A 16,887-nucleotide genomic window follows, 5' to 3' on the forward strand; every position below is an offset into this window, starting at 1 on the left:
GATGAACGGTCTGCCACAAATGGCCCCCGGGCAATAGACTGGGCTCCACTGGTACTAACTTTGCCTTCGTACCATCCTAGCTCTGTGTCCTCCGGCTAACCTGGTGGGCGAGGTCGCCTGCGGCACCAACGCAGTGACTATCTCATGGGACCCAAGTCCAGTGCCAGGGGCTTCTTACGTCCTTAAATACAAGCAGCTCTTGGGGTCACTTCCTCCTTTGTCGCTGACAACCTCAAACACCTCACACACACTCACTAATCTACAGTGTGGACAACAATATGCCTTCTACGTAGCTTTTCTGGATGGTGCTTGCCACAGCAGCTACAGCCCTCCCATGGAACTAAGCACAGGTAAATAAATATTGTAAAATCCTGCCAAATTAATTTGCACAACTTTAGAAGTTAGAAGAGAAAAAAAAAAGAAATTTGATGTGAGATGTCATGGGAAATAAATGGAGCTAAACATTTAGGTTATTGAATGGAAAAAACCTTTTGGAATGAATTGTTTTTTGGTTTTTTTTTTGTCACGTTGAGGCATGGCGGCGTGCGGAGGTGCGGGAAGGTGGACACTTTAGTAAAGTTGGCAAGATATTGGCAGATTCTGACTTTCCTGAGCAATACTTCTCAGCCAAAACGTTGTCTAAACACCATTGATGTCTTTGTGCCTCCATCATAACATGGATTACTACCTACAATGGCAAAAAAAGACATTTGCAAGATATTTAAACAGTCTGTTTCACTGAAAAGATGCCATTGATCTCTATGAGCATTAGAGGCTGGGCGAGTGCGCAGGACCCGATTGCAAATTACTAGATGAAGAGGGAACAAAAAAACTAACAAACAAAAAAAAAAAACAGTAACGCCACAATTTGTGACTATGAAATCAACAAACACATCAAAGACATTCAGATGATCATATTGCAACAGTGCTTTTGGATGAAAAGGTGTTTGTTTAATTTTGGACAAGTTTTGTCATTAATAATGATTAATAAACTCAATATTCATTTATAGCTCCAATATTGCTTGATATAAGGAGTGCAAAATCAATGCTCAAATCAATGACGTTTTGTCGATCATACTACAACTGTCGTTTTTCAAACAAATTGTTTTGTTAAATTTTGGTTATGTATTTTAAGTGCTTGTTAATCAGTTATACCCTCAAAATGAATCACTGACTCCCCTTGTTGAGTTGGGGTAAACACTCCAAAATCACTACAACCATCAATGAAGTCCCCCCAATCATGCTACAACTGCTGGTTTCCTAATAACCTTCTTTGCCTAATTTTAAGGATTTTTTTTAATGCATATCGATCATAATTTGCCAATATATTGATCAATAGCTCTGCTGTTGGTTGGATTAGAAACCCCAAAATCATCACACATATCTGTCACATCTCTTCATGCTACAACCTCTGGTTTTCTAATAAATCCCTTTGCCCAATTTGGGGGTATTTTTTTAATGCTTATTGATCAATAATTACTAATACATTGATATTAGCTCTGCAGTTGGTTGGTTTAGAGACTCCAAAATCCCCACACACATCAGTGACATCCCTCCCTTCATGCTACAACCTCTGGTTTTCTAATAAATCCCTTTGCCCAATTTGGGGGTATTTTTTTTAATGCTTATTGATCAATAATTACTAATACATTGATATTAGCTCTGCAGTTGGGTGGTTTAGAGACTCCAAAATCCCCACACACATCAGTGACATCCCTCCCTTCATGCTACATCCTCTAGTTTTCTAATAAATCCCTTTGCCTAATTTTAATGATTTTTTTTATGCATATTGATCATAATTTACCAATATATTGATCAATAGCTCTGTGGTTGGTGGAGTTAGAAATCTCAAAGTCACCACACACATCTGTCACATGCCCTACCTTCATGCTACATCCTCTTGTTTTATAATAAATCCCTTTGCCTAATTTTGTGGGATTTTTATATGCGTATTGATCAGTAATTACCAATATATTGATCAATAGCTCTGCAGTTGGTTAGAGATCAAAATCACCACAAACATCTGTCACATCCCTCCCTTAATGCTACAACCTCTAGTTTTTCAATAATTCCTTTTGCCTAATTTTAATGATTTTTTTATGCATATTGATCATAATTTACCAATATTTAGTTAGTAGCTCTGCGGTTGGTTGAAATAGAGGACCCAAAGTCACCACACACATCAGTCACATGCCCTCCCTTCATGCTGCATTCTCTTGTTTTCTAATAAATCCCTTTGCCTAATTTGGGGGGATTTTTATATGCTTATTGATCAAAAATTACCAATCTATTGATCAATAGCTCTGCAGTTGGTTGAGTTAGAGACTCCAAAATCCCCACACACATTGGGGACATCCCTCCCTTTGTGCTACATCCTCTGGTTCTCTAATAAATTCCTTTGCCTAATTTTAAGGATTTTTTTTGCTTTTTGATCAATAAATACCAATATATTGATCAACAGCTCTGCAGGTGGTTAGTTTAGAGACCCCAAAATCACCACACATATCTGTCACATCCCTCCTGTAGCATGATATGGAGCTTGTGCTTTATGTGTCTAGTAATTATGGAGTCTCTTACCCAACCAGCAACTGAGCTATTGATTGCTTATTGATAAATAATGATTAAAAATATATCAAAAATATGCAATGTGAATCATTATTAAACCAGCAGCTTTTACATGAGCAACATGATCCGTCTCGTTCAAAGGGCGGCTTGTTTTTAATATTTATCCATATTTTTGTCGTTAGCTAGTAGTCTGTGTTATGATGGAGGCATAAAGGGGTTTCTGGTGTTTAGACAACGTTTTGGCTGAGAGATATTGATCGCGAAAGTCCGACTGCCAATGTCTTGCCAACTTTACTTAACTACAACCCGGCAATAAACTCTCCTGCGCCGGCCGGTTGTAAAGCCTTCATGGTGGACTGTAAAGTCAGCCTAAAAGGATTTTTTTATGACAAGGCGACTGTGAACTCTGCCTAAACAAAAAGCACAACTTAAAAGCAGAAAACAAAACACAACAGGCACAATTTAAAAGCGGAAAACACAACAATGTTTTCTCTCAGCTCCCTGCCAGCCCAGCAACTTCAACGCCCAAGTGGACTGCGGAATGAACAAAGGCAACTTCTCGTGGGCCCAAAGCAACGGAGCAGCTTTTTACATGGTGCAGGTGATAGGGGAGCATGGCCACGTGGCCTCCTGCACATCCAACATAAGTTCTTGCGCTATACCGCTCCACTGTGGACGATCATACTCTGCATCGCTGCTGGCCTCCACCCAGAGCTGCAACAGCACTCAACATGCCGACATTTATTTTGATTCTGGTAAGTAAACTCAACGACAAACATTCCCAGGCCGGAGTTTGGTTCCGGTGTGACAGGGATTTAAAAATATTGCATGACTGAAAAGAGACTACAGTCTTTGATTGAAACTACAGTAAAATGTGTTCACCCGATGGCTCTGCCTCCTCCACTCATGGTGACACTGGTCCTGTCACTCACACAGCAAAAACACAGCTTAGGCATGGCGCGTGACAATACTAGCACAAGTACAGTACACAATTCTTGACTATCTATACTGATACCACCTGTACTTTTGATACACACAATTAATCCCTGTCAATCTTGCCACTGTATTCTTCTCATTTTTCCTTCCCGATCGTAAAAAGTATGATACCTTTAAAGGCATCAATACCAATACCTGGTATCCCTTATGAAAGGGTAATGACTTTTGCATGACTTAAAGATCACTAAAATGTCATCGGTTTTGACATTTACACTAAAATTGTCATCAGTTTTCATCAATTGAGACAAGACCAAAAAGTCATCACATTAATAAAATAGGATGTTCAGTCAACTAAAATTTAACGAGAATAAAAGCAATTTTTTAAACAATCATAAAAATTTTCCATAATTGACAATCACATTGTTCAGCAACTACACTAATTTCTATAAATCTTGTAACAAACTTAACGCTGATTTTCTATCGGTATACATTATTGTTGTCTAAAAATTTTGCAAATTATTCCAAAACTATTTAAAAAAAACTCCCAAAAAAATGTGAAAACAAAATTTTAATTTTGATTATACACTGATCCCCTCACTTTTCACGATTAATTGGGAGCCCTGCGATAAGTGCAAACTTAGCCAATCACATGTCATATAGACGTGCCAATCCTGAAATCACTTTTGAGTGCCCTGCAATACACACGATTGGCTCCCGCCGCGACCATCGACCAGTGAGGGCAGAAGTTGTCATGTACTCCCACCCCAACTTCCGCCTGTTATGTAGACGGACGGAGGCAAACAGGTCGATGTCAATCACAAAACACGCAGGCTCTTGGGAGGAGGAAAGCGGCTTCACTGTGCCTTTGGAAATCTCTTCTCTAGATTTCTTTTGAAATAAATTGGGATTTCAAGTATAAACTGATTTTTAATTGTTTTCGTCAACGTTCATTTTAACTGGATTTTGGCGCTAACATGACACGGCTCTCCGTGAGACCACAGCCACCTAAACTTAATTTACTGTATAAGGTTTAATAATTTAAGATGTAAGTAAATACTGTATGTGTACTGCAGTAGTTGAATGTCCAAGGAGTGTCTGTGGCAAGTGCATTAAGTGCATTTATAGTTACCTCGTCTGTCTGGCATGCAAGAAACCTTCATAGTGCGTCTATCGGCAATATACTGGTAGTTTTTTTTTTTTTTTTAATTCAAAAAAAAAAATCTGCGATGCACTGAGGGCATGATAGGCGAGGCATGATATAGTAAGGGATAACTGTTAACGTGTCACAAATCAAGCATTTTGCCATTGTTGCAAAATCTTCATTTCAAATTTTAGCTAAATTTAAAATCTTCCAATTTTTATTACGACCAACTCATCAGATTACACTACTTATCAAATTATATTGCCCAGCCCAAGGCAGCCCTACTAAAAGTACTCTGAAATAACAGACAGCCAGACACAAAGATTCGACTAAGGTCACTAAAATACTAGTAAGCTGGGAAAGACACACTCAGAGCTGAACTCCTCTATTCAACCGGTCTCCTATAGCTCCCTGTCTCCCTGACGATGTGGTAGCCGTAATGGACTGTTACACCAACGTGATGAACGTTAGTTGGTCCGAGACCCCCGGATCGGACAACTACACGGCTTGGGCCATAAGCTTAGAAGGACACCGAGCTTCCTGTAACTCCAAGTATAACAACTGCTCCATCCGTGATCTGCACTGCGGCCACGTCTACGAGGTGGTGGTAACCTCGTCTTCTGTTCAGTGCGAAATCATTGCTGGCTCTGACTACAAGATCCAAGCCGGTAAGTCCTGCTTTGGCAGCGCCCCATAACCCACCTGGCGGTTTACCATGCTGGTAAAAAGTCAAGCTTTCAAGAACCGTTAATACTGTCTATAAACGGTGATGAGTGCTTTTCTGTTTTGCTTCATCTAACAAAGAAATATGATTGGCAGATTGCAGATTTGACTCAATGTTGTTTTGTTTTTTTTAATCTTTTTGGCATGCATCCTGGAAGACGTGACTGGTTTGCATGTCCAAACTATAAAATATGATGAATTTTGATTATGACACTTACTTCTGGAAGACGATTGGATGAAGCTTTGCCAATTGAAATCAAGTCATGATGCTTAGCATGCCATTCATGCCCTTTTTGATCTTACAAGCTCTCAAAACCCCTGTTTTTTCCAAAACAAATTATTTCTGTAACATTCTAATGGTTACAAGTCCTACAATTTTAAGTTATTTTGAAAAGATATCCCATTGTTTTGTTTTTTTTAGAGGATTTTTTTCACAGTGGATATTTATGGAAGCGCAGTGCAGTTCACTGTGATCACTAGCGCTTGCAGAGTTGACTCAATATGCTGTCGAAAAATAATTAGACGGGGGTTTTTTTCTTCACTTTGCCATGCATGGAAGATAAGGTCTTTGTCTTCAATACAGCTGACGAGTGATTGAGCACTGTGACTTGCTAAGAACAATTAAAATAAAAAAGAAAGTTAATGTATCCATTTATTTGTACTAAACATAGTACACATTTCTTAATGTACCAAAAATCCAATGTACTGTTTAAAAAAAGGGGGGGGGGGGGTTGCGTTCAATAGAAATAAGAGAGCTGTAAATTTACAGTAATACTGTATTGTTATATTTTTGCTCAAGGTTATCATAGCGTCCGAACGCAATATCAGCCCATTTGCAAAAGTCATGTTTGCGGCAGAGCAGCTGACATACGTCTGGTTCTATGTGCTCATGTAGCTCCATGTAAGCCGGAGAACGTGACGGGGGATCTGAACTGCAGCTCCAACGTGTTGACGGTGACGTGGGATCAAGTCAGCTCGTTGGTTCAGAATTTCACGGTGGAAGCCACGTCCCTTTCAGGTGTGAACTCCACATGCGAAAGCAGTGGCGGACACTGCTCCTTCTTGGACCTGAGCTGTGGGCAACTCTACACTTTCACGGTGACGGGTCACACCAACGTCTGCATGAGCCAGATGAGCTACCCCACACAGATGCTAACCGGTACATCATCTCACATTTTCTCTGATAATGACAGTCTTTTTTTTTTTTTTGTTCAAACCCATACCAGCCTGCTAATGTTTTGCGGTCTAGCTCCCTGTCCCCCTGGCGAGGTATCCATCGCCATAAATTGCAGCACCCGAAAAGCTGAGGTCAGCTGGGACACAGTCACCGCGGCCTCCGCTTACAGCGTTTATGCAACCTCCAGCGACGGATACAACTCGTCCTGCAGTGAGATGGGAATCTCATGTGAACTTGGCAACCTGGTCTGCGGGCAGGACTACTGGGTTCTGGTGGAGTCCATACATATCGGCTGTGCCGGTCCGTCCACTGTTCCAGTCTTGTTCACTACAGGTAAGCTCGAGCGTGCGCAATGAAATTCAAACTGACTTACAATGATTTAAAGAATCAAGTCATCTGCCCATTATTCAGAAATTTAAAAGTGTTTTTATTTTCACACCTTCCTTCAAAACATGACATTTAATTTTCCAATGTGACATTGCAGAAAATGCTAAAAGATTTGTTTTAATAATTATTTACTACGTTGGTCAACAACATGTCACAAAATTGGTAAAACTATTTGGTCACTGCTTTTCAAAGTAGTGTATTAAGTAATACATAAATAGTCTGCTCCAACAAAAGAAAAATAATGAGGTACATCTGGAATAGATTTGGTCATAAATGAAAGTTCATTTTGTCGAGGTTTAATTTTTTGTTAAATAAAACTGCTACTTTTTGACTGGTTTGACTTAAAAAGAAGAAAATTGCAAGAAAAATAGCAATGGAACTCTGCAATAGAAAAAATTATTGTCATAAATGAAAACCTGCGATAGTGAAGCTGCAATAGGCCATCCGCCATTTAGCGAGGGGACACTAATTAATTTTGAGAATAGAATCAAATGCCTTTTTATGCAGTCATTGTATGCAGGTATACAAGAAAATTGCACTGATGGTTGTAAGAATAGACAGTAGTGAATAGCTGCAGCCCTAGCTGCATTGTTTGCAATGTTATGTCCAGGTGAAGTGGAACGATTTTGCTGTAACAAAACCACCATATTGAATCTCTATCTGCGCAGATCCCTGTGTCCCTATGAACATCTCGGTCCAGTATGGTGTGAATGAGAGCCAGGTGCAGTGGAGCGCAGCAGATGGAGCGAGTTCATACACGGTGCGGGCGGCAAATGATCAAGGCTGGACAGTGACGTGTAACAGCACGGGAAGCAGCTGCCATCTGAGTGGCCTGGGCTGCGGTTACATCTACAACGTTAGCGTGACGGCACACAACCAGGCTTGTGACAGCGCCACATCGGAAACCTGGCAACTTATGACAGGTGACTCGCAGCATCAATTATCAGCCGTGTGATCTTCTATTCATCGTTTAAGATATCCCACGTGTGTACTGTTTTTCAGAACCATGCCCACCGAGCAATGTTCAGGCCAATGTGGAGTGTGGTCAACTTGCAGCCACTATTTCCTGGGAGCAGAGCGCGCTGGCTCTGGGTTACGTGGCCTATCTCTACGACCATTCTGCCTCCTTCACTTTGATGTGTGAGGCCGAGGCTTCAAATAGCAGCTGCTCTGTATGGGGACTCACGTGTGGCAGCCAATACCGCGCCTGGGTTGTAGCCTTGGGAGACAAGCACAATAGCTCTGACAGTGCTATGGTCATGTTCAAATCAGGTACAGACCTGCCTCATAGTTAGAAATCTCTTGTGACATCACAGTTCCGTTACTGAGTAAGCTTGTCACTTTGCAATGTGTCCATTGGTTTCTTGAATGCCCACAAAAAAGCCTCTCAGAATACTTTGCTCAACAATGTGCAAGCGATTCATTCATTCATATACCAGTATTTCAAAAGCAAAATAACACACATCTCTTCACACTTAATTCTAAACATTGCTTTTGACTTAAGGCCTGTACAATGAAAGTGTTAAGCAAGATTGTTCACAATATGCTTTTTCAGTTCATGAACACAGTATTTAAAGGCAGCGCAAACAATGACCTCCCAGCCCTGCTCTGCTATCTCAATGAGGAGAAAGTTTTGCTTGGTTCTTGGTGCTCGCTGCATACTAATGCTCTAGCACTCAGCTGGTTACTCCTTGGTGGACATATGTTAAGTAGGCTTGCTGCCTATTTCGACTCTTTATATACTTCCATGCTTAGAAGGTATGGCAGTTTATACATTTCTCAGAAATTTGACAGGTTTGACTGTGATAAACTATCAACGGTCAAAGGTGTTGACAATTACGACGGACGAAATTTACGGTGTTGTCAGGCTAAGTCTGTCATTTTGAAAATGTTTTTGTCATTTTGTCTGGCGCAAATACTTATCAGTACAAACGAACTGCCCACCTCTGGTAAATGGCATTTATAATATGGAATAGGATTGATTTTTTAATAAACATTTAAATACATGCTTGTTGGGTTTAGTACTTAAGTTGAAATGGATTCACACTGAAATTGTTCAGAATGACTACTGAAAATCAGGATTTATTGTTTTGGCCATATTGCCCAGTCATAGAGTCTTTGCTTGAATGGTATCCCTCAAAGAAGTCTCTTTTAACATTTCATACTAAAATATGAAAAAAAAGCATGTATCAATCCTGCTGATATCATATTAAATAAATATCAGTATCGAACAGTACTCCAGGCTCTGTATCAGATATGAAAAACACCCAAGTAATGGTAACTAACATTGTCATAACTGTTCTCATATTAAGAAATGGTCTTGTAATTGGCAGAACCTTGCCAACCAAGCAGCATTGAAGCCATTATGGACTGTGAGATCAAATCCGCTATCGTATCCTGGCTACCCGGCGCCGGCAGCGTGTCTTACATGGCGGAACTAACATCCTCATCAGGCCACATGATAACATGTGCCATCAACCAGACCTACTGCCTCGTTGCACCTCTGCAGTGCGGGGAAGAATATGGTGTTACGGTTACAAGTGTGGGATATACCTGCAACAGCACTCAACAGATGTCTGGATACCTTACTACCGGTACTGTGATGCATTATACTTTATACCAAAGTGTCGCCATAGCTCAAACAGCTTTAATCATTTGAACCTCTGCAATTGACAGAGGCCTGCGTCCCGATGAACATCTCCATCCTCTTCAATATGAGCCAAGCTGGCGTCATGTGGGGTACAACCCAAGGCGCCAGGTCATTCTTGGTTAAGGCTGTGACTGAGCAGGGTCTGAGTGCCTCCTGTAACAGCACCGGCAGCTGGTGCACCGTCACTGGCTTGCAGTGCGGTCAAGTCTACAACATCAGCGTGGCAGCAAAAAACGATGTCTGCAACAGCACAGCCACATCTGAAATCTATCCACTCATGACAGGTTAGTCAGGCCAACTGATAGGAGGATAGGGATCGGGCCCTGTCGCGAGGGCGAGCATACAGAACAAAAATAGACGTAAGGGCCACATTATTTTCTGTTTTACTTTATCTTACTATCAGGGTAAAAAAACAAAACAAAAAAAAAACAAGCAAGCAATTACACAGTCTATATAAAGTATTTATTTACACTCAAAAAAAGCCAGTGGAGGGCTGTCAGGGCCAGCATGGCCTTTTCTGATGGCCGAATCTAACCTGAAATTATTGTAATTATAAACTATAATAATTATGATAACTATAATAAAAGTCAATTTCATTTAAAATGTATTTTGACCAAATGTATATATTTTATTTATAAAATGATTCTCCATATTTTGTTTTCGTGTCATATCCATATGGTTACACTCCTTCAAGTGCTGCTGTTTTTAGCCAATTAGAATTCAGCTAACGTGTGTCGCCAGGCAGACATCCAAGCAGACCATGTCTGTCTAGCTGGGAGACGCTCTGACATTCCCTTGAACTTGAACAAGTAGAAGGCTTCTGTGCAGTGTGCAATGGCTTAGTGTGTACGGGCCCATAATTTTGTTAGACAGCTGCAATAACCAATCGAGTCATAAGATCTCCATCTTGAGGCCTCACGTAGAACGTGACTTAAGTGGACGCTCACTGCAGGAAGGCGGCGCTATATTGAGCCACCATGTTTAACGGTGGAAGTTGTTAAATAGTTATTTCAAAAAAAAAGAAAAAAAAATTGCTCAACCAGCTAACGTTAGCGTACATCAAAGCCAGACTCGCGGATACTATTTTTTTCTAACCCACAATGGTTGAGGAGCAAAATGGAAATTGGACCGACAGGACTTTGAGCATTGGCATCCATGTCAATACAAAAGGATTTATTAATGGAAAAGAAACACAAAGACAAACTCTACAAACAAGTCATGAAAGTCTTTCTGAGGAAAAAAAAAGATTTTGTACTGAAATAACTTGGGGACAGCCGTTATGGGTGAGTGAATGTTTTTGTCATTTTATGTCATTCATATTCAATTGTCATGTTTGGTTGGCTTTTGTTGTTGTGGGGTTTTCTTCGTTTCCGTTCCACTTTCGTCTGCCGTTATTGTCTGTGTTCTCGTTAGTTTGATTTCGTACTGCGGTCAAGCCGTCCCAATCTTGCAAAAAGGAAGTCAAATGAGCGGCACCTCACATATTACTTACTCGGCATTACGGTAAAAGGCCGTCAACGAGAGGAGCTCGTCACTTAATGGGTCTGTTGTAACGCAACATTAAAAGAAATATGTATTTTTATAAATGCAATGTATCAGTAAAATAGTGTGCTCATGTAACTGTGCTATTCTAATGAGGATTTGAGGCAACAGGAGAGATTCCGCTTCCCACTGCACTCAACCAGGATTGAGGACTCTCTGACTTCATCTCCTTCAACAAAGCTGACGCAATCAAAATACTCAACAAGCATTGATGATTCTCTGAAATCTCTTTAAAACCAGATTGTGAGGAGACAAGCATTTCCGAGAGACCTGTACTGAGTGAGGCTTCTCCAGAGTTTGTCTAATGTTGTGATACCATTGGGATACTTTTTAATGACAAAAACAAACAAATAATTATTTGAAACTCTTTAATTTATTTCGTCCCAAGATTGAAATTATCGCTGACGTTTTTTTCACAAGTCGATATTGAAGGAACCTAGAAAAACCTTTCGCATCAAACTAGTTCCTCCTGAGTTTGTTTTTGTTGAAAGAGCACCCATACCACAACACAGTGAAATAATTGATTTAATCCAGACAGAGAGTGGAAAAGTACACGAGGCCTCGGACCACCGTTACTACCATGAGTAGCCGCAGAAGTGACAATGTTTCCTCTTTTGCATCCAGTTCTTATACGTTTTTGGGGTGGGGTCTCACTGAGGAATGCAAGTATGTGTATGCGTGTGTGTGCGTGTGTACGCGTGTTTGCGTGTGTGTGTGTGTGTGTGTGTCTGTGCGTGAGTGTGCCTGTTGTCCTCGGACCAGTCTTTGTTGATAAGACAAAATCAGAGAGCCATCAATCCTGGTTGAGTATTTTGTTTGCATCAGCTTTGTTGCAGGAGATGTAGTCAGAGAGTCCTCAATCCTCAATCTCTCCTTTTGCCTCAAATCCTCATTAGAATAGCACAGTTACATGAACACACTATTTTACTGATACATTGTATTCATGAAAACACATATTTCATTTAACATGTTGCGTTACAACAGACACATTCAGTCAAGTCAATTTTAACCCGGCGTTTTCACGTCCATGTTGGCAAAGCAAACATCTTTTACTTTAAAAGTGACGAGCGCTTCTCGTTGACGGCCCTTTACCGTAATACCGAGTAAATAAAATGTGAGGTGCAGCTCATTTGACTTCTTTTTTGCCAGAGTGGGACGTCTTGACCACAGTGATTTCGTCCACCTGTCTTGTGATATTTTTTCCATCCAGTTGTGCTCTGTTCGGTCCTGCCTCATTTCCTTGTTAAAATTTCATTTTTGAGGCACATATTTCCCAGTTTTCCTGCATTTTTTGGGTCCCATTCCTTCCTCCTCCGAACTCAACTCACCATGCCCAGACGTACATTTATATTAAATTGCCATTTGTAATTGAGCGTACAATCTTGTTAAAGCTTGCCTGCTATTGGTGGACTTCATAAAACTTTTGGTCAAAATTTGAAATGATGACATTCTAAACTTTGGCACATGTAATGATAAGCTTTAATTGCTGATGCAGGTTTATTGATGTTTAAATGCTCTGAAAAAAAGCCTATGTACGTGCGCATCAGGGGTCCAGTCACTGAAGGCATAAGTATGAAATGCATGGACCGCCACTGAAACTATGCCAAGGTTTCAGTTAAAACTGTTGAGGCAATTGGGATTGTTTTTTCACACTTCTAACGCTGTCAACCATCACCTCTTTAGAATCATTTTTTAAAATCTTATATCTTGTGTGATGCTCTTGTCATTTCAGAGCCATGCCCGCCTAGCAACGTTAAGGCCAATGTGCAATGTGAACAACTGAGCGTGGAGCTTCACTGGGAGAAGAGCGTGCTGGCTCTGGGTTACGTGGCCTACCTCTATGACCATTACGGATACGACACATTGATGTGCATGGCTGAGGGCGCGGGCACCACCTGTGCCATGTCGGGGCTCATGTGCGGCACCCAGTACAACGCCTGGGTGGTAGCCTTGGGACTTGAGTACAATAGTTCTGACAGCGCCGTGGTCTCCTTCACATCAGGTAGACAGCTAATGTTAACCATGTAGGATGGAGCATGTAGGGCTGTAATTCAGGATTCTTTTTTATAATTGCCCAAGGCTCCATAACAATTTAGATTGTCACTGAGACCCATTCATTTGTGTCCACTGTTGTGCCCATTTTGTCTCATCAAAATTAATTGCGTCACTGAGACCCATTCATTTGTGTCCACTGTTGTACCCATTTTGTCTCATCAAAATTAATTGCATTCGACCCAAATGTCCAGGTGGTCCTCTACTGGGGACATAAGGATTTAGTGGAAGGAGTAGCTCCAATGAGTCCAACGCTAATGACCAAAAACAAATGCCCACTACATTGGACACAAATGAATAGGCTGGCTCTCAGCAAAGATATGCTATTGTGGTAAGATTCTGGTTTTGAGTCACTCCATGGTTGCTGTCTTTGGCTTTAGAGGTTCGATAAGAAATTTGTGAATGGACTTTCACCAATCAGCAAAGCATTTCCCTTCTCTTTTCCCAGCTCCATGCCTGCCCAACAACATAAACGTGGAAGTGGATTGTTACACTGACGGGGTGGCAGTGGCGTCCTGGAGCCCTCCTCACGGGACAGCAAACATTTCCTTGACAGCCAGCGCAAGTGTTCAGGCTAACTGCCAAGCTGAGCAAAAGCTGGCATTGAGCATTTGCAACCTGACGGCTTTAGTTTGCGGCGAAATCTACAATCTGAGTCTCACCGCCAGCAACGACCACTGCAGCATCACCTCACATTTGCGCGCCAACTTTACCACCCGTGGGTTTGCCCAACAATTTGTTTTCCAACCTCACGTGGCCCAAATTTGTCTGATGGCTAACACGTGTGATCTCCAGGTCCATGCCAACCTCAGAACGTGAGTGTTGACCTGTCGTGCGAGTCAAAAAGTGCTATCATGTCCTGGGAGCTGAGGCCCCAAGTGGATCTTTACATGGCGAGTGCCGTCTTGAGCTCGGGAGGCCACGAGCATTTGTGCAACACCACAAATTTTTCGTGTGTTTTCCAAGCCCTTCTGTGTGGGCAGATATACAACTTCACCGTCAAGGCACTCAGTCACGGCTGCTGTAGCCAAGTCAGCGACACCATCTACATTCAAACGGGTACGCTGCATCCTATAGGGCACTTAGACCTGAAAAGAAAATCTCCATTTTCTTTCATCCTTCTGGACAATTACAGTTTTAATTGATTTTAATGGGAGAAAAAAATCCAACACGCAACTATTTAAAGGTTTGTGGGGTGCCTTTTCACAATATATTGATCTGTTCCAATAGGTAATAATTACTGTACAGGTATTAATGAATAATTCCTAACTCCAACCCTAAAATAATTATGTCTTCGACATTGTTGAACTTGAAATTGTTCAAAATCCTCTGATTTCACTCTGTCCACCATTATTCATTCAGTTGTGTAGTCCTTCACGAAAACAGATCGATTACTGTATTTTCCATACTATAACGCGCACCGGATTATAAGGCGCACCCTCAATTAATGACACATTTTAAAACTTTTTTTCCATGTATAAGGTGCACCGGATTATAAGGCGCACCCTCAATTAATGACATATTTTAAAACTTTTTCAATCACAATATAGTAATATTCAAAGTAATAACAATAATAACTCAAAAAATAACTCTAAACTCTCAATACCATAATAACTCAATGTCAACATGACCAACCTTGTTCAACTGTAAACACACAAAAGAAACAGGTCAAGCTTGCTTAATCAGTTCATTCCCCATCTACGAATCCTAATCTCAGTATCGATCCATATATAAGCCGCACCCGATTATAAGGCGCACCACCAGCTTTTAAAAAAAACAAATACGGCTTTTAGGTGTGCCTTATAGTGCGTAAAATACGTTATCTTTTATATTTCATCTAAGATTTGCTTTCACTTAAACAAAGATCAAACCAGTAACTGAATCCCTTTTAGAAAAGTACACCATCAGTCCCTCTGGTTCCATTGTGTTTAATTGTTGTTTAGGTATTTTTTTGGATCACGATAAACAATACCAAATAAACCCCAATAATTGGTAAATAGACAAATGAGAATTTGATCAATTTCTGCAAAATTGTTTATCCAATGATTGGATTAATCACTGGAGAAATTGATACAATAATCAATTTAAAAAATATTTGTTAGTGAAAGCCCTAATCCGAAGCATGCTTTTTTTTTTTTTTTAAATTGGTTGCCGCCCCCCTGTTAAGTATTTACTGATCAAAGATTTTGAATGATTGTTGAAACAATGATTGTTCTTTTCCTATGGGTTAATCTTTTGCTTTGTCTTTGTCTTTACCCATCTAAGAACCTTGCCAACCCGTCATTTTGTCGGCTCAGTCGCCGTGCCAGAGTGAGGAGCTGCAACTCTCCTGGAATCTGGCTAGCGGCGTGCTCTTTTACCTCATCATGGCAACGGGAAGTCTAGGCTATGTGGACAACTTCAACACCACAGAAACCAGCTTGACGGCCCCACTGCCATGCGGCCAGAACTACAGCGTTGTGGTGCAAGGACAAGGCAGCGAGTGCTACAGTGATCCGAGCAGCCCTGCCTTTGTCAAAACATGTAAGATCTCATAAAACAATCCACAAACAGTGGCAGATATGCCGAGGGGGGGCCTTAGTACATTTTGCCACTCCGTCAATTGTCAGCGGGTCATCTATTCATCAATCATCACTCTGTTATTGCTGTCTGTCATATATTTTTGTTATATTTTAAGCCAAGCCAAACAGTAAATGGCGTCTCCATTAGTCTACCAAGCTACATTAACACTCGTCGCCGCTGTTTTAGGACCATTGGGCACTCCGTCATTGTTGGACTTCCGTGGTAGCTAAATTGCACTTCGTCACTGCTAAAACTACAGTTCCTTACTATTAAAATTAGGTTACCACAGTTTCTTTATGTTAGACAAATGATTTTCTACTACTTCTTAAAAGAACACATGCAAAGACAAGTGTCCTTGTTTACCTCGGCCGTGGTCGCACTGAAGCGCAGTGCTTAATTAGATTTTGCCAAGCCCGCCCTCGACGTGCTGACTATAAATAAGATTATTAAAGAACAAAGCAATATAAATCAACTTTCAACAACTGTTAATTTTTTTTTATAGCGTTTATAGCATTTATATGAGTCATAGCTTAGTCTAAAACTGAAAAAAATAACCAAGTGCATTAAAGTGCCTGAAACAAAAAAGAAAAAGATGAAAATTATTATTTCATTGCAATTATACTTCACATGGCAAAAAAAAAAAAAAAAAAAAACCTTTTGCTTGGGGTCATCCACACACTCCTTGGCATCACCTCGCACCCCCCTATTTGAGAAGCACTGCACCGAAGGGATGGCTCAATGTATTGGGTGTGTTCCCTATCTTTAAACTCACCTCAAGAAACAAGTTCCCTGTCTATTCCGTTTCCTACTATCCTTAAACTCAAGAAATACCCTCCAGCACTGTCCAATGCAGTAAGGTTTGACAAAATGTTACTGAATTATTACACCATGATTTAATCGCAAAATCAGTAGAATTTTTGCAAGTAGATATACACATACCAGAGATTCTATTAATAACAGGAGCACTCACCCAGACTGACTCTGATAGCAACAGACCGAGAGACCGAGAAACGGGCGTCTCTCAGCAACGGAATGCCCCACCTCTGCCAATTTGATCTTATTTCAAAGTTGCGTCCAAACTGTTGCAAGTTATCTGTGGAAGGAGTCAAACCTTTGCTACTGCTGGCGACATCATGAATTTGTATTGAGACA

The 16,887-nt window shown here is 40.8% G+C and overlaps 1 protein-coding gene across 1 annotated transcript in view; it reads left to right on the forward strand.

Annotated features, from left to right (window-relative positions):
• LOC148415240 (uncharacterized) overlaps positions 1-16,887 on the forward strand; it is a 42,199-nt gene that overhangs the window by 10,643 nt on the left and 14,669 nt on the right. The window contains exons 20-32 of the mRNA XM_088430520.1: positions 81-350; positions 3,063-3,320; positions 5,050-5,310; positions 6,261-6,524; positions 6,615-6,875; positions 7,598-7,852; positions 7,932-8,201; positions 9,263-9,523; positions 9,606-9,863; positions 12,854-13,123; positions 13,622-13,891; positions 13,969-14,232; positions 15,439-15,696. Of these exons, the coding sequence (XP_088286646.1) occupies positions 81-350; positions 3,063-3,320; positions 5,050-5,310; positions 6,261-6,524; positions 6,615-6,875; positions 7,598-7,852; positions 7,932-8,201; positions 9,263-9,523; positions 9,606-9,863; positions 12,854-13,123; positions 13,622-13,891; positions 13,969-14,232; positions 15,439-15,696 (3,420 nt within the window). The remainder of the gene's footprint in view (positions 1-80; positions 351-3,062; positions 3,321-5,049; positions 5,311-6,260; positions 6,525-6,614; positions 6,876-7,597; positions 7,853-7,931; positions 8,202-9,262; positions 9,524-9,605; positions 9,864-12,853; positions 13,124-13,621; positions 13,892-13,968; positions 14,233-15,438; positions 15,697-16,887) is intronic.

This window comes from Hippichthys cyanospilos, chromosome 12 (genome assembly GCF_059441005.1).
Source record: "Hippichthys cyanospilos isolate Australia breed blue-spotted pipefish chromosome 12, RoL_Hcya_1.0, whole genome shotgun sequence".
NCBI classification, from domain to species: Eukaryota; Metazoa; Chordata; class Actinopteri; order Syngnathiformes; family Syngnathidae; genus Hippichthys; species Hippichthys cyanospilos.